This window comes from Anguilla rostrata, chromosome 8, assembly GCF_018555375.3.
Source record: "Anguilla rostrata isolate EN2019 chromosome 8, ASM1855537v3, whole genome shotgun sequence".
Lineage (NCBI taxonomy): Eukaryota > Metazoa > Chordata > Actinopteri > Anguilliformes > Anguillidae > Anguilla > Anguilla rostrata.
Genome location: NC_057940.1, coordinates 49,356,076 through 49,378,899, shown reverse-complemented (window position 1 = coordinate 49,378,899; position 22,824 = coordinate 49,356,076). Strand labels below are relative to the sequence as shown.

Genomic DNA, 22,824 nt, shown 5'->3' with positions numbered 1-22,824 from the left:
AGGCGGCTTTCCGGCAATGTTCCGCGTACGGCCCGCCTCCCATTCGCTGCTCGTGAGAAAACGCCCGATACGGAGTGAAAGTGAATGTAGGGAAGATTAACAAGATCCGCAACGGTTCCGGTGCATTTTTGCGTCTTTCGGCGTTCTTTTTTTACCCCTAACAAACTCACTGTGAGTCAATCGAGTGAGACATGGCCAGAATACTGCACCTCACCCCCGTTCTCTTGCTGAGTGTGGTCTGGCTTGGAGCTGCTTCTGTCGCGGGCAGCGATGTGCTCGAGCTGTCGGACTCGGACTTCGATTACACCGCGGCTGAGCACGAGACCATGCTTGTGGAGTTCTTTGCCCCCTGGTGAGAAAATGGTTTTCTAAAATGACCGACTGTACCCGGGATCATACAAATAATTATTTTTTACTGGTGTGTGGTTTTTAGCAAGCCAGGCTCGCCTGATACGACATGATTCCGTTACTGGCGATCTTACAGTGAGCTAGCCTTAACCAGCCACTAGGAATTGGCTGCGGATTGCGGACAGGATTACCATATCTAGCTCTCTTGGTAGACATTAAACGCATCTATTCATTCAGCCAGCTGAGAAAGTGTGCTTTGGTAACAGCGTCCATGACCAGAGAAACGCAGGTGCCAAGATCCAGAAGATGTGTCACGTTATAGCTGGCGAGTTAGCGAGCTAGCATTAGCAAAGTTGGAAGTCTTGCTAGCCAGTTTAGCGTAGGATGATCCGTAGTGGGGATGTCAATATATCTTGCAGAGAAATGTAAAACCGAACATGGCACTTTCGTATGAGTTAACATTAAATATCGGACGGGACAGTAATTTCTGGGAATTAAATGGCAAGTCTTTCAGAACAATGATGCGAACAGATTGTGGTAACACAACAGTATTTCACTGTAATTGCTTGCAACATATACACTGCTAGTGCATAAGCTTCTATGAACCGGTGATAGTTGCTTTGCTTGCTAGCGATTGCATAATAGGCATCAATTGCAGTTAATTCCTTGAAAACGATTGAATTAACCCCCAACTCACAAGATAATCTAATGCCACATGATGCTGTATTGTACATAACTTTCCTTTCTGTTATCTTTTCCTCTTTCTTCCCTCGTTTTTTTTACACCACTTTTTTTACCCGGTCAGGTGCGGTCACTGTCAAAAACTAGCTCCCGAATATGAAAGCGCTGCTACAAAACTGAAGGGGACCGTGCCCTTAGCCAAGGTAAGTCGCTAGGTAAATAGATAGATAAACGTAAACTGGCATTTAGGACAGAGGACATAGGTCACGTATGAGTGCGTTCTGCAAAAGTCTGCGCCTATTTACTGGTCCTGATGGTGCGTGGGCAGGAAGATCTTAACGGACGCTGTGAGTCCGATGAGCCGTTCGGGTGCTTTAAAGATCCAACGAATGTGTGTTGGAGTTCTGGGCGGTATGACGCCCCCAAATGCGGGCAACCGCTCCTCAATTTCGTTCATGAGTTCTGTAGACCCTCTGTTTCATGCTCTGTGTCCCTAGTCGGTATGTTAGGACCCATTTAATGTGGTATATACCTAGTTTAGAGGGGAATGCAATGGGTGGTGACTGTAAAGTTGTGCAGTGTTTGCTTGTATTCTTTGAACTTTCCGAGGAATTGGTGGAACTCCGTGACGGTGGAACTCCATCAAACAGTGATGGAATTCTTTTTTTTTTTGGTGCGTGTGGGGAAATATATGTTCGTCTGACGGGATGAATCGGTTGGAATTTAATTTCTGTCGACGGCCAGGTGGACTGCACCGCGAACTCGGAGACGTGCGGGCGTTTCGGGGTTAATGGGTACCCCACGCTTAAAATCTTCCGGAACGGGGAAGAGGCTGCGTCCTACGACGGTCCTCGCTCTGCAGGTGATGTGCATGCTTGCTCGTGTGTGGCGTAAGGTGTGCATTTTGCTTACATTTCTAATTTTGCACCCAGATCCATGTTTATGAAGCCACTGTTTGTTATTAAATCTGATACTTCATCACTATTGTAGTACATATTGTATATATTATTATATATACAGCATATGTGAGCTTTCCTTTATTTTTCTGTGTGTGTGCACATGTGCGTGTATGCATGCGTGTGTGCGTGTGTATGTGCACACGTGTGCACGTGTGCGTGTGTGTGTGCATGTGTGTGTGCACGTGTGTGTATGCATGCGTGTGTGTGTGCACGTGTGTGTGTGTGTGTGTGCACGTGTGTGTGTGTGTGTGTGTGTGTGTACATGCAGATGGCATTGTGAGCTACATGAAGAAGCAGGCTGGGCCCAGCTCTGTCCCGCTGCGCAGTGAGGAAGACTTGGACTCCTTCATCAACCACTTTGACGCCAGCGTGGTGGGTGAGTGCACCTTACCTGGGGGGCAGGCGGGGCCACCCTCACCTTACACCCGAGTTTCTGTGTTACATCACACAAGGAGGGGATATCCCTTACAGGTGTGATTATTCCAGCCATGCACCTGTGCCAGGGGGCGGGGCTACTTTACCACTGATACCTAGACTGGGGGGGGCAGGTTCAATCAAACCACAGTCTTTTTTCTTCTCTTCTTTCATTTTTCCTCTTTCTTTCATTTGCCATATAAAGAGTTGCGTGGCCTTTGTAATTGCAGCAACCAGAATATTTTGCTTTAAGGGCCAGATAAAAGGATAACTATGCATACAATTGGTCATACAAGGTTTATGAGAAAGTGTGTGGTGGTTGAATCCGTTTATTTTTTGACTGGGAATATTCTCCCATGGTGGTTTTAGTGAAACCGTCAGGCACAGCCTGGATTTTGGACAGATGGTGATATTGGGGCGGCAGTGTAGTATAATGGGTGAGGAACTGGTCTTGTAACCTAAAGGTCACAGGCTTGATTCCCGGGACACTGCCGTTGTAGCCTTGAGCAAGGTACTTGAGCTGCATTGCTTCTGTATTCATCCAGCTGTATAAATGGATGCAGTGTAAATGCTATGTAGAATGTTGTGTGAGTAGCTCTGGATAAGAGCGTCTGCTAAAACCCCTGTAATGTACTGTAATGTGGCTTTATCTCTGTGTCTGTAACGAGGCCAGTTTTTAAAAAGCCGTTACGTCTGGGCGTTCGGCAGACGCTCTTATCCAGAGGACCTGAAGCTTTGCGTTGAAACCGTAGCAGATGAGGGGTGATTTCCCACCTCGTGTTCGGCGCGCTGTTAGCCGCGGTACCGTCGCTAGCTAGCTAGCGCTGGCCGGCCGTGCTTCAGAGTTCCTGCTGGATTGTGTGAAAGTTCCCTCCCTCGGTGTCCGTCTGTCCCGCCCGCCCCCGTGCCCGCCCTCGTGCCCGCCCCTGTGCCCGCCCGTGACTCCGTCCACGTCCGTGCCCCGCAGGGTTCTTCTCGGGAGACGGCAGCGAGCAGCTGGCGGAGTTCCAGAAGGCGGCCGGCGCCATGCGGGACAGCTTCCGCTTCGCTCACGCCACGGACCTGGGGCTGGGTGCCAACCACGGCCTGGAGTCCGAGTGAGTGACTGAGAGAGGGGAGGAGGAGGAGGAGGAGGAGAGGAGGGGGAGAGGAGGAGGAGGAGGAGGGGAGAGGAGGGAGGAGGAGGAGGAGGAGGAGGAGGAGGAGGAGGGGGGAGATGAGGGGAGGGGAGAGAGGGGAGGGAGGAGTGGGGAGGAGGGAGGAAAAGGAGAGGAGGAGAGGAGGAGGAGGAGGGGAGGGAGGAGAGGAGGAGGGGAGAGGAGGGGAGGAGGAGGAGGTGGAGAGGGGGAGCGGGAATAGAGGGAGAGGAGGAGGGGGGGGAGGGAGAGGGGCGAGGAGGAGAGGTGAGGGATGATAGAGATGGGGAGGGACCCGTGCTGCAGAGGAGAGGAGTGAACGATGGAAAGAGTGTGAGAGAGAGGATGATGGTGGAATAATAAAACTTTATTTATACAGCCCATTTTAATACACAGTTACAAAGGGCTTCACAATGCAGGTAATAGAAAAATGACAGAAAAATAGATGAATGTATAATTCAAAAAGATATCAGATATAAGGAAAGACAGTAAGATGAAACACTGAAGACCACAGTTGGGAGGGCCTGGTTAAGCAAATACATTTTAAGAAGATGGAGAATCTTCAGGCCTAAGCTCTTCAGGCAGGGAAGAGCTGCCTGTGAAGGCTCGACCAGCCGTCATCAGGAGTGAATGGAGGGGAAGAGAGGGGGAGACGGAGGATAGAAGGATGGAAGTTCAGGCCCGGGTAGGTAAAATAAAGGGAGGGATGAAACACGATCTGAGGAAGGAGAAGAGGAAGGAGGATGATGCTGACGGAGAGCGAAAATGAAAGGGACAGACAGACAGACAGACAGAGAGACAGAAGCACTTTCAGGCACACCGAGCTACAGAGGCCGGTCGGAGAGACTCTTCCACGATGCCCCCCCACCTCACCCCCCCATGTCTCTCTCTCTCAGGAGCGTGCTGTTGTTTCGCCCGCCGCGCCTCAACAGCAAGTTTGAGGAGGGCGTGGTCAAGTTCAGCGAGGCCATCTCTACATCCGCTCTCCGCCGGTTCATCAAGGATAACATGTGAGTGTCTGTCTCTCTCTCTCTCTCTCTCTCTCTCTCCCTCTCTCTCTCTCTCCCTTCTTTTCTCTCTCTTTCTCTCTCATCCAGTTTCTCACCCTCCATCAACTCAGTTCACTTTCAATGGTGATCTATCGCCAGGGCAACAGGAGCAGTGCCATCAAATCATATACTATAATAATAATACTATAGCTATAATAATATAAAATGCAGGCTGTGTAATTGTGCCATAATTTAATATTGAACCGAGCAATAGCTATAACTCTGTTAATGTGTTTGGAAAAATGGATTATATAAACAGTCTTTAGCCAAACGGTAATGGCATTTTACAGGTTAGTGCTGCCCAGCCCTGTTGCTGGAGATCTACCATCCTGTATGTTTTCATTTCAACCCTAATTTGGCACCGCTGTCCCTACTAATTAGCAACTCAATGAGATCTCCAATGAGGTGTGCTTTATTAAGGTTGGAGTGAAGACCTACAGGACAGTAGATCTCTAGGAACAGGGTTGGGTAGCCCTGTCTAGCTGCTGAATGAGGTGTGCTTTATTAAGGTTGGAGTGAAGACCTACAGGACAGTAGATCTCTAGGAACAGGGTTGGGTAGCCCTGTCTAGCTGCTGAATGAGGTGTATGCTTTATTAAGGTTGGAGTGAAGACCTACAGGACAGTAGATCTCTAGGAACAGGGTTGGGTAGCCCTGTCTAGCTGCTGAATGAGGTGTATGCTTTATTAAGGTTGGAGTGAAGACCTACAGGACAGTAGATCTCTAGGAACAGGGTTGGGTAGCCCTGTCTAGCTGCTGAATGAGGTGTATGCTTTATTAAGGTTGGAGTGAAGACCTACAGGACAGTAGATCTCTAGGAACAGGGTTAGGCAGCCCTGGTTTAGAGTAATTCCGTGTCCAGCAACTTCGGTTCAGGTTAGTATCGTGTGGCTGCTCGGGGGACGAGGGGCTCCTGGTGGGACTCAGCGTCTGTCTTTCTCTCTCACACTCCTTTGTTCAGGGTTTTGTTTTCTTTCTTTCTCTCTCGCTCCCTCATTTGTCTGTGCACACAACCTGACACCCTTAATCATGCATATGCAAATATTAGAGTCCTCTCTCTCTGTCTCTCTCTCTCCCTCTCTCTCTGCCCCCCCCCCCCCCCCCGCCCCTGCTGCTTTTCTCACAGCTTTGGGATGTGCCCCCACCTGACCCCTGAAAACAGAGACAGAATGAAGGGGCGGGACTTGCTGATTGCCTACTATGACGTGGACTACGTGCGCAACCCCAAGGGCTCCAACTATTGGAGGAACAGGTCAGCTCTCTCTCTCTCTCTCTCTCTCTCTCTCTGTCTCTCTCTCATCCCCCCCATCTCTCTCTCTCTCTCTCTCTTTCTTCTACCTCGGTCACACCCTCTCCCTCTCTACCACACAAAAACTGCCTAAGGCTCCACTGGCTGTAAAACAGAACCGTGCTTTGTTCTGTTAAAGCTAGATAAGTGTGCAGTATATAAATATAGGTCGTTTGAGCAACCACACATGAGCAATGGTCTCAGCTTCTTGTTGCAAGCTGCCATCTTTGCTCACAGTGAGCTTGAATATGTGGGCGTTCCCTCTCTGGATGCTGTTTATGCCTGAAAAGATGTTTCCTCCCCTATCACATTCATTCATGTGAGTAATCATTTTATTACAACAACTGCACCACACTGGAGTTCAGTCACTGTACTACACTCATAATATCATTTAATATGGATTTAAGTATATGTCTTAAGTATATTCCTGAGTAAGGACGTGCGTGTTGTGATATTTTAGGGGCAATGTGTCCTGCTGCTGAGCCCTCCTCCTCCTCTTCCTCAGGGTGATGAAGGTGGCGACGCAGTTCCAGTCGCAGGGCCTGAGCTACGCGGTGGCCGACCGGCGGGAGTTCCAGGAGGAGCTGGAGGACGAGTTCGGCCTGGCGCTGTCGGACGGGGGGGAGCTCCCCGTCGTCACCGTCCGCACCCGGGAGGGGCACAAGTACACCATGAGGGAGGAGTTCACGTGAGTTTGGGGGGGGGGGGCAGGGGGGTACCCCACCTAAAATCCAAACATTTTCACCTCCTGTTGGCGGTGCCTTGTTCAGGACGGTGGGAAACTCAATGCCTGTTGAGCCAGCCAGGGTCATCTGGACGTGGGGTAGCGATACTGTATGGAGAACACTAAGCAGTGCTGTGTCTGCCCACCAGGGGGCAGTACAGAGTCCAGTGCTGGCTGCTCCATGTCCAGATGCCGAGTCATGCAGTGAGCTCTACTCTAGCATCGACTTCACTCACATTTGAGTTTTACTTAAGAATGCACCCTCGAAAAAGAGCTTTGATGTAAAAAACTGTCTTGGTTGAGTTCATGACATTTGCTCTGTGAGCGTGTACTGGGGTACAGCAGTGTTGCATCTTACTGACGCGTGTGTGTCTGTGTCTGTGGCTGTATGTGTGTGTGTGTGTGTGTGTGTGTGTGTGCGTGTGTGTGTGCGTGTGTGTGTGTCTGTGGCTGTGCGTGTGTGTGTGGCTGTGCGTGTGTGTGTGTCTGTGTGCGCGTGTGTGTGTGTGTGCGCGCGTGTGTGTGCACGTGTGTGTGTGTGTGTGTGTGTGTGTGCGTGTGCGTGTGCGTGTGCGTGTGTGTCTGTGTGCGTGTGTGTCTGTGTGCGTGTGTGTGTGCGTGTGTGTGTGTGTGTGTGTGTGTGTGCGTGTGCGTGCGCGTGCGTGTGCGTGTGCGTGTGTGTGTGCGCGTGCTCTGCAGGCGAGACGGTAAGGCTCTGGAGAGGTTTCTGGAGGATTACTTTGCCGGGCGGCTGAAGCGCTATCTCAAGTCGGAGCCCGTTCCCGAGGGCAACAGCGGGCCAGTCAAGGTGTGTCACTGCTTCAGTAACAGCATCACGATTCTGCAGGAGAAATGTCCCCCCGTTTGAGCCTGCTATCGTCTGCCTCTCTCTGGTGTGGAGAAGGCAAACTGTCACTCACATCTCTGTCTCTGTCCGTCTGTGTGTGTGTGTGTGTGTGTGTGTGTGCGTTTTCCTGTGTGTGCGTTTGCGTAGGTGGTGGTGGCAGAGACGTTTGAGGAGGTTGTGAACGACCCGGAGAAGGACGTCCTCATCGAGTTCTACGCCCCCTGGTGTGGCCACTGCAAAAACCTGGAGCCCAAGTACACCGAGCTGGGGGAGCAGGTGCGGTTCTCCACGGAAACGCCGTGACGACCGAGCCAACCCCTTTCTTAGGGACGTCCTTGGTGTTCAATTAGTGCCAGTGTTTGGGAAGAAGTGTTAAAAAAACAACACTCGAGAGATAAGAGGAGCAACTTTCAGCTTCGCACACACTTACTATATCGGGCCCCATAGTGTACGCTATTAATATCAACCGTAATTGCAAGAGCACATCACAATTACAGCACCCTCATCTTGGTTCTCACCTAACCTCCCTCTGGAGTATAGCGTGGCTCATTCCGTTAAGGCGCTGCGCTGTGGTGCGTGGATGAGCCCCGCAGTCTCGGATCGAATCCAGACTGCGCCAGCGCCGACTGTGGCCGGTAGCTCCGACGGGTGATGGGTCGTCCCGGTGGAGGGTGGAGTCGGAGAGGGATCTGTGTTTAATTGCTCTCGAGCGACCCCCATTGGCTGAAACGGGTGCAGAGGGCGATCATGAGACTGCGTATGAACCGTCTTGTGATGCTGCTTAGCTGGGCTCTGCAATGTGAAAAGCAGTAGCTGCTGAACGGCCTGTGTGCTTCGGGGGAGTCACAGGGTGGCAGTGTAGTATAATGGCTAAGGAATTGGTTTCGGAACCTAAAGGTTGCGGGTTCGATTCCCGGGTAGGGTGCTACCATTGTACCCTTGAGCAAGGCACTTAACCTGCATCGCTTCAGTACATATCCAGCTGCATAAGTGGATTCAGTGTAAATGCTGTGTAAAAAGTTGTGTAAGTCGCTCTGGATGAAAGCGTCTGCTAAATGCCTTTAATGTAACGTGGGAAAACTGCGGACGTCTCGCTGCTCCCGGATTGGTAGAATGGTTCACGCGTGGAACGTTTAAAAAAAAAAAGAAAAAGAAGAGTAACAGAGTGAGTGCATGTGAAATCAAACACAAGGTTTTGATCACACTAAATCTCCTTCGACAGTCCCCAGCATTTGAGATGTATGGTAACATATTCTATTAAAATGGTAAACAGTTTTCACAATAAGAAGAAGAACTGCCCTCCGTGCGCTTTTACGATGTCATTGCCTCTTCCTCTCTGTCCAGCTGTCCGGTGACCCCAACGTCATCATCGCCAAGATGGACGCCACAGCTAACGATGTTCCGACTGGCTACGACGTGCAGGGGTGAGAGATGCCAAACCGTCCAGATCTCTCTCTCTCTCTCTCTCTTTCCTTTCTTTGATCCTTTCATCCATTCATTTCTACATTTCCCATCGTCCTCCTTCTGCAGTTTGATTATTTTAATGGGTTGTGCCTCACGTGTTAGCTTTGGAGCCAAGGACAATTTTGGTGGGGGGGACAACAGCAAACAAGAAATTTTCTTTAGGTCTTTTTTTACGGGGCACTAACAGTTCAACTTGATAATATTGAGGGGAAACCATTTGATGTTCTCACAAAATGTCCATGACTAGAGCGATGCCAGTGTGTTGTTGCCCTGTAATATTTGTTTTGGCTGTTTACTTGTTTAAACTTGAGTTAGAACTGAATTTCGTCCTGTTAAATCATTTTCGGATGACTTTTTACCGTCTGTCATGGTGTATCTGGTATGTGCGCATTGCATGCATGTAAACCTGAGGTTTTACACCCCTGAGATACTCCAGCTAACTGTTCGCCCCTGCCTCAGATTCCCCACCATCTACTTTGCCCCTGCTGGGAAGAAGGACACGCCCAAGCGCTATGAGGTCAGCAGGAAACCCCACACACACCACGCTTTCAGCAGTGTTCTGGAATTGCGTGCGTGTGTGTGTCTGTATGTGTGCGTGCGTGTGTCTGTGTGTGTGTATGTGTGCATGTTTGTGTTGTGTTTGTGTGTGCATGTTTGTATTGTGTGAGTGTCTGTGTGTGTGCGCGTGTGTGTGTGTGCATATGTTTGTGTGCGCTTGTGTGTGTGTGTGTGCATATGCGTGTGTGTGTGTGTGCGTGCATGTGTGTGTATGTGTGTGTATACGTGTGATTGTGTGCCTGTGTGTGTGTGTGTGTGTGTCTGTGTGTGTGTATGTGTGCATGTTTGTATTGTGTGAGTGTCTGTGTCTGTGTGTGTGCTCATGTGCGCGTGTGTGTGTGTGCATATGTTTGTGTGCGCTTGTGTGTGTGTGTGTGTGTATATGCGTGTGTGTGTGTGTGTGTATATGTGTGATTGTGTGCCTGTGTGTGTGTGTGAGAGTGTGTGTGTGCACGTGCATATTTGTGATCTAGGATCCCTCTTCATTTCCCAGGGTGCCCGTGAAGTAAAGGACTTCCTCAACTTCCTGAAGAAAGAGGCGACAAACAGCCTGGTCCTGAGTGGCGGCAGAGAGGACCTGTGAGGCGAATGGGCGGGAGGAGGGAGGAGAGGACAGGTGGATGATGGGAAATGTAGTCAATGGTTCTGAGACTGAGGGGGGGTGGGGGTTTGGCAGCCCTATTATTACAGAGTCAGAGCCCCACCCCCCTTCCCCCCACCACCACCCCCCCACCAAATCACCAACATCAGTCACCCTGGACTCACAAATTCTCTTTCCTGACCACCGTCTGGAAAGTACGAAACTCCCAACAGATCTGACTCTCCAGGTCCAGCGACACTCACCCTTAATAAGAGCGAGAGAGCAAGAGAGCGAGAGAGAGAGAGAATATCTGTCTTGGATATCTCAGCCTCCTCACTTTACAGTGCATCAGTTTCAACCTTGTCAAAATTGAATCTGTCTTTAAACCTGCTTGCAGTTGGAGGTAAGAAGAATGGAGCGTGGTACCAGCAGGCAGGTGTGTAAAGTTGCTTTCCCCGCCCTCCAAGCTGACTGCATATGTAAGCACTTTTATACATCGATTGTTAGGGTTACCAAGAAAGGCACTTCTTCCTTAAGTAATAATGGTTTCATTTTTTATTTGTTCACCCCACCTCATTTGAACGCACTGTGGGCACTGAAGATTGTGTGTTTTATATAGCTGACCAATAACGAGGATGAAATGTGAAAAATATGCAAATGAAAATACAAATATGACAAAATGTATCAGCTTGGGACAATGCCATTATTCAAACTGCTTTGCGTAATGCTACAAATCCACGTTAGTCTCGGCTTCTTCCAGCTCAGTGCTTGACTTGGCATCGCTTGCAACGCTATCCAGGCGCTCTACGGACATAGCTTCAGTTTCTCTTCTTTCTGTTTTGTATGTTGGTTACTGTTCATAGACAGGCCTGTCCAGCAGCAGGCTGAAGAACAAGGCTTAGAAACAGGAACATGGTGAACATTTTGTGAAAAGGATACAGACTCCCTGTGAACTAAATGGTATTAAAAGCAAGAGCCCATTTTAATCTGAATTTTTTATTTTTTATTGCATGTAACGAAAGGTATTTGCGTTGACGCGTATGCAGTTTTTTGAAGAGGCGTCCAAAGGAGCAGAATTAAGATGCAAATAATAATAATAATAATAATAATAATAATAATAATAATGTGGAAGAGGTTGTGCAGATAACCAAGTGAATGGTAATGTAAAGTTGTGGATGCGCAGTCCAGTCACCTCCCCTTCTCTTTTCTGTCTCTCTCTCTCTTTCTCCCTCTTTCTCCTTCTGCTTGTCGCTAACCCTTCACACTATTTCCCCAGTCTCTTTAAATATTTAAATGTGCCTCTCTCCCTCCCTCCTCTGCAGCCACAATCGCTGTTTTCTGGCCATCAGCACCCTGTGTAGGCAGCTATTAAGAGTGGAGCCATTTTTCGGCATTGTCATTTTTTCTGTTTTTTTTAAAATATTTTATTATTTATTTATTTTTAGAAAGATGGTAGCACCGATATCAGGTAATAATGTTTAATGGGCAAAATCCACTGGAAGCAATGAACGCCCCCTTTTGACTGCACAGTTGGTGCACTGAATATTTCCCGATCACTACGTCGTTTTTTTTATTACGGAGCACGCGGTCACGCAGCCGCACTTCTGATTGGGCGGCGTCGACACGAAATAAAGTTTTAAATACCTCGCTCCCATCGCAAACCAGGGCTTTTTACAGGATAATGCATGCAGAAACGCTACTCCCAGTTTTGGGTGATTGGATAACAGCATTTTTAATGCCAGATACTGTCATGGTCCTGTGTTCCTGTCTGTGTTTCCCTTGTTGGGCCGCCAGATGGCGGCACTTCTGTTTTGTGTCCTGCTCCCCTCCTGTTAATTGTATGATTGTTTCAATTGTCTCGTTATCCCATCATGGTCCCACTGTGTCTTGTATCCCCTCTTCTGGTTGATTGTTTTGATCACCTGTGTATGTTACCCTTGTCTATGTTGTCTGTGTCCTTGACTCGGTGCTGGTTCCTTGTGTTTGTCTCCTGACTTTTGTACCTCTCTTGTTTGTTCTTGAAATCTGTTGAAACTGTATGTACCTCCTGTGTTTTTACCTGACAACATGTACCTGCCTGCTTGTTTGTTCCGACTGTATGTACCTGCTTGTTCCTTGTCTCTGCTTCCCGTGTTCTGCCCCGCCTGTGTTTTTGATTTGTTGTTTTCTGTTTCATTAATATTATTTGAGTTGTGTTTTAGCCCATTGTGGCCTTGTCTGTTCCTTGTTTGTTCACCTTGTGTTAGTAAAGTCTTTGTTAATTTTCCCTTTTGAGTTTGTGTTTTTTTTCCCTCTGCGTTTGGGTCCCCCCTACCCGGACCGTCACAGATACACTACACAACTATGTCTAGAACGGTGAATAAGGTGTGTTTTGTCTTTTTTTTTTCCTCTCCAATGAAGGTATACTTTGATGCAACACCTTTTTTTTAGAAAGGTATATATTGATGCAAACGGGATACATTTATGTAGTTGAACTATGTTGTTGTGTAGAATGTCTGTGCTGTTGCTTTTTTTCCTGAAGTTGTTCGCCTTACACGCTTAAATTGCATTGCTTAATGTATGACATTTTGTTTCTAAGATGAGGAACATATACCTAGACTTGTTTTGAGGGTTTTTCTCTTCTTTTTTTGTTCAGTATGGGTCTGCCTGTTCTATCATTTGTTGTGTTTTATTTTCATCAAGAGGAAATGATAACACAAATAAAATGAACAAGATTACTTTGATAACCTTGTATCTTTGTTTGATTGTCTTTGACAGCATGCAGTCTTCAATGCTAAAGTGTATATGTAAATGCAAAGTGTAGATACAGGGGGGGAAATAGTATGCATTCATTTTGGCACCAAGCAGAAAACAAGCACGAGTGGCTCATGACAAACCTTTCCACAAAATCTTGTGCAAGTCTGTGAATCCATTCGGGAGTTATGCGCCTTTTTGTGATAGGCCACGCCCATCGCCACGCCCCCTCGTGGTAAATCGGCCTGAAAGTTACTCAGCTATACCTTCGGTCATGACCCAACGTCCATGCCAAATTTCAGGCACCTGGGGCGAAAACTGTGGCCGCCACGGGTTGGGACACTTTTGTGATCCAGCCGACCAACCGACAGACAGAGCTATAGAGCTGTGGTCACAGCTAAAAATTCAGAACCTACTCACACACTTCATACCACACTGAAGATATCAAATCTGACCATGGCCCTGCAATTAACAACTATGAATTGCCTCCATAGGGGAATAATACCATGAACATTAATTTCACCAGCAAATGCTGTGATGCAAATTCTAGCCATGATGGAAGCCACTCTATTATTAACCTTCAGTTTTACTTTTTTACATTTCTAGTTTTTACAGAAATGCCTGCATACTTGTTCTTTGTATTGCGCCATTTATATAAACTATTTCTGTTTTAAGATTTTTAATTTAATATACTTTAATGTATTTTTCAATATTATGCAGATTATTTAATGTCTGTTGTGTGTGCAGAATAATTTAGTTTTTCATGCAGTCTATAAATAAAATATTCCTTAATATTGCAATTGTTACTGTCTTAAAATGCGGCTACCGTCGCACGTATCAGCTATGCTGCAATTCAGGCTCAACAGTTAATCCCTCCAACACTCGGGAGTGCATTGCTACCAGACAAAACCTCAGATAAACTCTGGGATTATCCGTCTCTGACGAGAAGGCACTTTGCATTTTCGTCAACCAGCCTGTACTGATTTTGACTCCTGTCAATCACATGTTCATTTAACGGAGTCGTCCCTTCTACACTCGACTCCGCCAGTAGCTTGCTAAAAACCCGGCATATGGACGCTGTAAATTTAGTCTGATTATTCTGACCCACTGATTGGTGAAAACAGCTATACATCAGAAGTTCTACATCTCTTATTGGTTAATACCATCCAGAAGGCCCTCCCAAGCAACGCTCCATCTTTCTCGTGCTGCAAAGAAGGTTCGAGGCGGTTGTGACACACGCGCAGTCAAAATGATGGGCCGACCGGTACTCGTGCTGAGTAAGTACAAAAAATACCTAATGTTAGCTACCTAAATTAAGTTTCATCCAAATTAATTCTTACACCATTGTGAAAGATAGTTGCTACAAATTCGTAGATTAGCTCAGGGTACAGACGCACGCATTTGGCCTAGCCACGGATTCTAGTAGTAGGCTACTGACACGAGTGCTAGCTAGGTAGCTAGCCGGCTATTGTGCTCATTCTTTCTTGTCTTGATAAATAAGGAATGGTTCCTGTCCACGCTGGAGTGCTGCATATTTATCCGATTGTTCCTTAACCGTGTTTTTACCATGTTTGGCATATATCTATCTCTAGTTAGCCTTATAACTACTGTAACGTTAGCTAACCCATCCCAGAACAGTCGCACCCTCGCTGAGCCATAGAGACGAGAGGAACGGAACTCGTGTTTGCCCAGTCATGTTCCATGTTGTACGGATCAACTGTTTTTTCAGATAAACGGCTGACCAGCTAACCAAAGAAAACGGCAGGCAGTTTGCTAACCTCGGACGCCAATGTAATTTTTACACAGTTGCATTAGCTAACTGTAACGAGAAATGATTCGGGATTGAGGCTCACGCTATTTGTGTAGCAACAGTGAAGCCTCCGTGATTAGCTTGGTTGCCATTGACACGCCTAATGTTAACTAGAGGATATCAGTGTACCACATTTCAGGGTTGTCGCCTTTGATGTATTCGGTTGCTTTAATGTTTTCGAAGTAAAAAAAAAATGAAATAAAAGAAAAGTCTTCCTATTGTTTCCGTGTAGTCTGTACTGAAAATAAACCCATCAACGAAGAACGTCAAGCGACCAGTACTGTATGCCGGTGTTTTATGTTCCGTGGGCAGGCTCAATCAACGTTTTAACATGCCTTTAAGTTATACATTCTCATTATGGAATTTGAATTTCATTGAGAATGTGTATACGTATGAACATAGATATGAATCTTGATTTCCCCCTACAAATATGGCATTATTGGTCAAACGGTTTTTAGTTTTTTCTTCCTGTACTCCAAAACGGTAAAAAAAAACGTGCTACAGCTGTTGCACTGTTATAATGCCATAGCCAAGATTTGGTACTATATCTGACGTTTGAATATAAATGCAAAGCAATTTATTGGCTTCCCTTTATGCAATAAATGGAACAAATCCATGCATTTTCATTGTGGCATCAGTTACGTTACGTCTTGGCACTCAGAAAGACTAATCTGCGCATATTCTGTTCCGTCTGCAGGCCAGAATATGAAAAGGGAGTCTGGCAGAAAAGTCCAGACGGGGAACATCAACGCAGCCAAGGTGAGCACAGCACGCATCCGTGAAACGTATCTGACGCACTCTCCCGCGAGACCAGCCTACATAAAAAAGCGCACCGTTAATTCATCTACTTTAATTCACAGTAAAAATGACACCTTTGAAGCTTTTGTGCGTTGTGATACTTTTTCTTATAGCTTTGATTAATAAAAAAATGCGTAGCACCTGGGTTTATGATACAATATTGACTGATTCAAGATTAATTAAAATCTGTGTTTGTATTTCAGACCATAGCTGATGTGATCAGGACATGCCTTGGCCCCAGAGCTATGATGAAGGTATGTTGTCTGTGTCAGTTGATCTGTAACAATGCAACAGTGACAAGTACCGCATGCAAGTATTAGTTATGAAACTCCTCAGACGTGGATGTGTGGTAAAATGTAATTCAAATTCGACTCACTCCATCAGTAAAAGTAAAGAAAATGCAGAAAGCCAAAAAGTGAAGTGGTAATGTATTTGTAGGATTTGTAACACAGCAGAACAGACAGCAGCTTTGCTATGACTCACTCATTTCCTTTTATGGTGTCTGTTAGCTCTAGCAGTGTGTATAGTGGTTCTGCAGTCAGTGCATTCCTCCATGGGCTCAGGCACAAGTCAGGGGTCATTTAAAAATGATTAAAGGGTTTGGTCCATTAAATTGTGGTGATCATAACTCTTATGATTATGGTAATTTTTAGACTGTGATTAGAATCTGCAATTGGCTGATGTACTATGTTTTGAAAGAGAATGTCAATGAGCAGTAGTCATGGTGAACCCTAGTTGGAAGAACCCCAGTTTGAGGAGCTCTGTGGGTTGAGATTAGGGGAGTGGCCGAAATGGAGCGGCAGTTGGTTGCTCGTAGAGTTCTGCTCTGACTCCTCCCCCTCTGACTCCTCCCCCTCTGCCCCCTGCATGCACAGATGCTGCTGGATCCCATGGGCGGGATTGTGATGACCAACGATGGCAACGCTATCCTGAGAGAGGTGAGGCTCTCGTTCCCTGCAGCTGGGTGTGGTCAGAGCTCTGATTGGTCGAGGGTGTCCCTGCATTTAATGTGTGACCGTGTCATGTTCCAGTTGGCCACTATTGTTTGTGAAATTGAACTGAAGTGTTTATTAGTCTTTATCATAATGGTTGCTCTAATTTGGCAGATTTTTTTCAAAAATGTAAAAAAAATTCACAGCAGGAGAATGAACTTCTAATGAGCGTTGTTTGGTGCTGTACTCTTTCATGCAGTTTTTCTGCTACGCTTCTTCATATGATGAATTTATTGTTTGTACCATGCAAATAGTTTCCTACTGGTGTAAGTGTCACTTGAGATGGAGTGCCTTACCACTTTTTGTGGTGAGATCATTCTCCCTCAGCTTCTAGCTTAGGTTAGTAGACTGGTTGCCTCAACAGGCATGTATCGATAACGTAGCTTGTAGTTGCGGTTAGGTGGGACGCCAGTGGATTTACTTGGACAGCGAGGCTTATGGTGTCCACGTCCCCACTTTTCACGAATCCAGGCTGCAGCTGGCAGCCGTCCATGAGAGATCACTGCGGGACAGAGTAGGGGCACTCCGTCATCATAGCTACGTGACATCCATGCCCGCCTCTACGTCTGGGTACTTTCATGGGGATTTGGCTTACGATACCATAGCTAATGTGTTATAAACTGATTACTTTGTAATCTTGGCAGGAAACTGCATGCTAGCGTATGCTAGCGTGTCATTTCTATCAATGAGTGCAGTTTGCCCTGGTTCTTTCACTAGGCAGCCGGTGCAAGACTTCGTGTGTTGAAGACCTACTCAGGCTAGTCAGGTACAAGAAGCGGAGTCCTTTCTGTGTTTGGTCCACTGATGCGCTACACATGCTCGGCTGACTCTGAGGGAGGAGCAGTCTGTGCTTACGGTACTCTGACCTTTCTCCCTGCCTCCCTCCCTGTCTCTCCTTCTGTTTCTCTCTCTCTCTCTTTCTTTCTCTCTCCTTCTCTCTCCACCCCCCAGCGGGTGAGATGCTCTCTGTGGCCGAGCAGTTCCTGGAGCAGCAGATGCACCCCACGGTGGTGATCAGTGCCTACAGACAGGCCCTGGACGACATGCTCAGCATGCTCAAGGACATGAGGTACACGCCTCCTCCCTGTACCGTGTCATTCTGACACCTGCTCTCTCTCCCAACACACACACACACTGCTGCTGACACGCGCATGTGCGTGCACACATACACAGACCGACACACACGCATACACAACACGCGCGCACACACACGCGCGCACACACGCACGGTTACTGTTTCCTGGCTGGGGCTAAGACCGTCCCTGTCCTCGGCAGCACCCCTGTGGACACCGACGACAGGAAGATGATGCTGCAGATCATCAACTCGGCCATCAACACCAAGGCGCTGAACCGCTGGGCAGACCTGGCCTGCAACATCGCGCTGGACGCCGTGCGCACCGTGGAGCTGGAGGAGAACGGCCGCAAGGAGATCGACATCAAGAAGTACGCCAAGGTGGAGAAGGTAGGGGTCACGCCCGCCCGCCCACCCCCTCTCCCCAAAAGGGCAGGGGGCTACACGTCTGCCGGCCGGGGGGGGGTTCGGACCGAGCCAGGGCAGGGCCGCAGGGGAGATCACCGCTAGGCTATGAAAAACACGGCAGAATCCAGGAGAGTGACGGCTGAGGGGCTCTCTACCTGCTCCTGTGTGGGTTTAGTCTTGTATAAAACCCGGTCCCAAACTCTGGAATCTCCCCATCTCAAAGATGCTGAAAGCTGTCGTGTGGATTTGATTTGATGCCACCCGCATGTAATTCTTCTTAAAATAGGATAGAGAAGCTAATTTTTTTCTTTATTGTGTGTGTGATCGTGTGATTGTGTGTGCGTGTGTGTGTGCCCGTGATCCTGTGTGTGCGTGTGTGTGTGTGCGCAGATTCCCGGCGGGTACATCGAGGACTCGTGCGTGCTGAAGGGCGTGATGGTGAACAAGGACGTGACGCACCCGCGCATGCGACGCCTGATTAAGAACCCGCGCATCGTGCTGCTGGACTGCTCCCTGGAGTACAAGAAGGGCGAGAGCCAGGTACCGCCGACTCCGCCCACGAACCGCCGGGCTTATTCATCACTATCGGTGTTAATGAGTGAGCGTGTGCGAAGCGAGACTGTATGAGTATGTCGTTATTTATGGACTCGGTCTCAAATTCAAATGCGTCTGTTGCAGGACCAGACAACCGACACCGAGTCTCCTGGAGGTTCCCCTCTCGCTCTCGGCTTAACAGAGAGAAGGGGACTCGTTAATATCTTTCACGCTCATAGTGAAAGATCTCAAACCCCAAGTCCGGGAGAGTGTATGCATGTTATTTCTGGCTTCCTTTCAATCGGTGATCAGTTTCGGACTCAAAAACGTATAAGTCAGCAGAAAGTGCAGACCTTCAATATATGAGTTTGAGATCCCCCCTCTGGGAGTTTGAGGATCCCCGCTCCCGGAGTTTGAGATTCCCCCTCTGGGAGTTTGAGATCCCCGCTCCCGGAGTTTGAGATCCCCGCTCCCGGAGTTTGAGATCCCCGCTCCGGGAGTTTGAGGATCCCTGCTCCCGGAGTTTGAGAAACTTTGCCTCAGGTTGACCGGGAGCTCTTGGTCCTGGTCCCTTGCAGACGGATATTGAGATCACGCGTGAGGAGGACTTCGCCCGCATCCTGCAGATGGAGGAAGAGTACATCCAGCATCTCTGTGAGGAAATCATCTGCCTGAAACCCGACCTGATCTTCACCGAGAAGGGCATCTCAGGTAGGACCCCCCCTTTTCTCTCTTTCTGTCTCTCTCTCTCTCTCTCTCTCTCTCTCTCTCTCTAATCTTGCACTCTTGTTCCCTTTTTTCTAAGTCTGATTACCTTTATTGTCATGACAACCTATGTTGACAAAGCGTTTTATGAAATAACAGATGTTAACAAGGTAAGGAAGTATCTACACTGAAATGGCAGTGGCCTGTTACTAATAGAACACTAATCGATCAAGGAATGAAAGGCACAGGGGAAGCCCTCCCTGGATGGCAGCAGGCTCTTGGAACAGGATGTCAGGATGTCCCCGCGTTGGGCTCCGCCCCTTGCTGTGTGGTTTGTGACGAGCTCGTGCTTTAACTCTCCTCTCCTCTCCAGACCTGGCCCAGCACTACCTGGTGAAGGCCAACATCACCGCCATCCGCCGCGTCAGAAAGACCGACAACAACCGCATCGCCAGGTGGGCCCCGGGCCCCCGCGCCCTCTCCCCATCCTCTTCCCTCTTCTCTCCCTTTTTCTCTCATTTTCTTTCTCACTCACTCTTTCTCTCGCTCTCCTGCTCTTATGCTCTTTCCCACCCTCTCTCCCTCCCAACTTTCTCCATCCCCCTCTCTCCCTCTCTCATCACTCTCTCCATACCTCTCTCTGTCTGTCTTTCTCACTCTCTCCCTCTCTCCTCTCCTCCCCCTGTGTCTCTCTTGGACCTTCACTAACTCCTCTCTCTTTCTCTCTCTCTCTCTCCTTCCCTCGCTCCCTCAGGGCGTGCGGGGCGCGCATCGCCAGCAGGACGGACGAGCTGAGGGAGGAAGACGTCGGGACCGGGGCGGGCCTGTTCGAGGTGAAGAAGATCGGGGACGAGTACTTCACCTTCATCACCGAGTGCAAGGACCCCAAAGCCTGCACCATCCTTCTGAGGGGCGCCAGCAAGGAGATCCTGGCGGTGAGACCCCAAGATAACGCTTCTGCTTTCGACTGCCGAACGATCGAGGGGCACAGTCAGTCTCGGGCCGTCCGTGGGATAAAGCAGGATTTTCAGCCCCTTGTGATCCAGGGGACCCCCCCCCCCCCACCCATACACCCATTTATACTTTGAATATTTATTTTTTAAAAAAGGTTTTATGTTCTGAAATATTTTCCCAAATCTATTTATAGTTTTTGCATAGCAAGTCTGGCCAGGGTCCCTTTGCTGTATTTTCAAGGACCTTCGATGGTCTGCAGACGGAAACCCAGGATTCTTGGCCTTAGTACCATACTCTAGTAGCCCTGTCTTGTACCTTTGCAGCCTTGCTCTACTAGTCTTATTGAGCCAGTGCCCGTTCACAGGTATGTGATTAGAATGTTCTTAACTCAACATTCTAATGCTGATGTCATAATCACTACCGGTGACTGAAAGCAGCGGAGTTCTAGAACACTGACTTAGAGCTTTGAAAGAAAACATTCCAAAGCCTACTCTTCAGAGGGCTAATCCTGCAGTTTTGGAAAGGCGCTGACCGTCTCTGTCCCCCTCTCTCAGGAGGTGGAGCGTAACCTCCAGGACGCCATGCAGGTGTGCCGCAACGTGCTGCTGGACCCCAGCCTCTTGCCCGGGGGCGGGGCCGTGGAGATGGCCGTGTCCCACCGCCTGATGGAGCGCTCCCGCGCCCTCACCGGGGTGGAGCAGTGGCCCTACCGCGCCGTGGCCCAGGCCCTGGAGGTCATCCCCCGAACCCTCATCCAGAACTGCGGGGCCAGCACCATCCGCGTGCTCACCTCTCTCAGAGTAAGAGTCCTCCCCTGCTCCGTGCGGTCCCACTCCCTTCAAAATAAGAGTCCCAGTCACTTTATCTGTTCGTGTTCTTTACTCAAAGTTCCGAAATTACCATGTTCAGACTTAATCTGCGTGCGTATACAGCAGATAAAGTAACAAATCGAAGAAAAAGAAGGCTCTGCACACCAAAAGACGTCTCTGTCTTTTCCTTAAAGACTTGGAACAGACTTTTCAGCATTAGCACACTGAATAAGGCTTAATGCAGAAACGTTTGTCTTAAGTCTTTCATTTGAGGATATCGCTTTAAGTGTATTTGAGGCATCCTGTGGCGTGCAGAGCATTCTTTTTCTTCAATTTGTTACTTTATTTGCTGTTTACCCACCCAAATTAAGTCTGAGCATGGTAATTTTGGAACTTTTTATGACTCAGGTTCTTTACACACAAATACCCCCCCTATTGTGTTCTCTCTCACTTTCTCTGTGTTGCCTCCTCTCTTGTACTTCGTGTGACTGTGCTTGGATTCTCACTTCCTCTCTCTCTCTCCCCCTCCCTCTCTAGGCGAAACACACCCAGGAGGGGAACGGGACGTGGGGGGTGAACGGGGAGACGGGGACCCTGGCGGACATGACGGAGCTGGGCATCTGTGAGCCGCTGGCCGTCAAGGCCCAGACTTACAAGACCGCAGTGGAGGTGAGGCGCCGCGTCTGCGCGCTCGCACCCCGCCGTGCGCACGCGCGCTCCGCCGGGGCCGAAGCCTGGTGTAGCACGCTGGGCGGCGCTCGAGTAGCGGCTGTTAAATACCGAAAAGCACGCGGCTTTCTCCTGTGGGGAGGTTTTACACTGAGGATGAACCTAAATGTTTAGTTGAACTTCCGTATCTGTACATCTACATGCCAAGGATGTTGCCAAGGACTTTATAAGATAATATTTATTATTTTACTCTGATGTTTTTGTTGAGTGTCTTATTAGGAGATTCTAAGCCTGAAAACCAGGCAGACCCATCAGAACAGCAAGTAAAACAAGGAAGGAAAAAGGGGTGAAATCAAACTAAAGACAGACGTACAAAATGCACAGACTATCAAGTGAGCCGTTCCTGTAAAAGCAGAGCTTGTGCTGTTTATGTTCATGGCATCTCTCTCGCGTGCAATATTATATATTAAGGTCTGTGTATCAGTGGTGTCGTTGTGCTGTTGTGTTACAGCTCTCTCTCTCCCCCCCCCTCTCTCTTTCCCTCTCGTAGACGGCCATTTTGCTGCTGCGCATCGATGACATCGTGTCCGGGCACAAGAGGAAGGGCGATAAGGGAGGAGAGGGAATGACTGGAGGACAGGGTGCAGAGTAGAGCGAGGGAGACGGGGTGGGGGGGAGGGGGGGGTAAAAACAGAAAGGTGAAAGGAGGTTGAAAGTCTCCTCCTGAATTGCTTCCACCGTGCTATCTTTGTATCTATGCCACTCCTCTGTTAAAATGAATGCAGGCAGAACACCGAGCTGAAGTTTTTTTTCCCCAAAAAAATGTTAATGCAAACCTGTCCACCTGACTTCTCTTATGTTTACAGTCAGTTTGTAAAAGTAAAGGAGGTATTAGTTTAATGATGTGGGGCAACCCTTAGTTTGTTTTTCTGGGCCCTTGTGTGTCTGTGTGAATTTCTAATGTTAGGCAAAGTTAGTCTGACATCCACGCTGGGACCAAGGGCACGCGCTGGTCAGCACCAAGTATCCTGGCCTCGGACAAGGCCGGGAGGCTGCCTGTTCAAATGCATTTCACTTTGCGGGTTTCATGGAGTGGGTAGCAACAGAAGTGCAGGGTGTGGTCTGTGCTCGAAGACGAAGTTGGCATGGTGTCTTTGTCATGTTTTCAACCCTGAATGTGTGGTTTCATCCACACATCCAGTACTCTGTTTGGTCTGTATTAAGGTTATTGCTTCTGTTTCCAATAGTAATAAACGTGGAATTTAAAATTGTGCTGAAATGTGTCATCTTAT

General features: G+C 48.3%; 2 protein-coding genes across 2 annotated transcripts; both read left to right on the top strand.

The window, feature by feature from the left end:
- The first annotated feature begins 27 nt into the window (after positions 1–27).
- On the top strand, positions 28–11,598 carry pdia7 (protein disulfide isomerase family A, member 7). Its single transcript, XM_064345475.1, has 13 exons — positions 28–352; positions 1,154–1,232; positions 1,774–1,891; positions 2,257–2,364; positions 3,370–3,499; positions 4,435–4,548; positions 5,714–5,839; positions 6,381–6,563; positions 7,299–7,407; positions 7,594–7,722; positions 8,791–8,870; positions 9,370–9,427; positions 9,962–11,598. The coding sequence occupies exons 1-13, from the start codon at positions 192–194 to the stop codon at positions 10,049–10,051; spliced, it is 1,485 nt and encodes a 494-aa protein (XP_064201545.1). The 5' UTR covers positions 28–191; the 3' UTR covers positions 10,052–11,598.
- A 2,303-nt stretch (positions 11,599–13,901) lies between these two features.
- On the top strand, positions 13,902–22,805 carry cct3 (chaperonin containing TCP1, subunit 3 (gamma)). The gene is made up of 13 exons (XM_064345613.1): positions 13,902–14,058; positions 15,289–15,350; positions 15,593–15,643; positions 16,265–16,544; positions 17,216–17,450; positions 17,657–17,843; positions 18,252–18,401; positions 18,974–19,106; positions 19,474–19,555; positions 19,855–20,035; positions 20,609–20,854; positions 21,401–21,532; positions 22,083–22,805. The coding sequence occupies exons 1-13, from the start codon at positions 14,031–14,033 to the stop codon at positions 22,182–22,184; spliced, it is 1,869 nt and encodes a 622-aa protein (XP_064201683.1). The 5' UTR covers positions 13,902–14,030; the 3' UTR covers positions 22,185–22,805.
- The last annotated feature ends 19 nt before the right edge of the window (positions 22,806–22,824 follow it).

Coding starts and splice junctions, on each gene's coding strand:
- pdia7 (XM_064345475.1), top strand. CDS start 192: ATGGCCAGAATACTGCACCTCACCCCCGTTCTCTTGCTGAGTGTGGTC. Junction 1,892..2,256: donor CGACGGTCCTCGCTCTGCAG/GTGATGTGCATG, acceptor GTGTACATGCAG/ATGGCATTGTGAGCTACATG. Junction 7,723..8,790: donor ACACCGAGCTGGGGGAGCAG/GTGCGGTTCTCC, acceptor CTCTCTGTCCAG/CTGTCCGGTGACCCCAACGT.
- cct3 (XM_064345613.1), top strand. CDS start 14,031: ATGATGGGCCGACCGGTACTCGTGCTGA. Junction 15,644..16,264: donor GCCCCAGAGCTATGATGAAG/GTATGTTGTCTG, acceptor CTGCATGCACAG/ATGCTGCTGGATCCCATGGG. Junction 19,107..19,473: donor CACCGAGAAGGGCATCTCAG/GTAGGACCCCCC, acceptor TCTCCTCTCCAG/ACCTGGCCCAGCACTACCTG.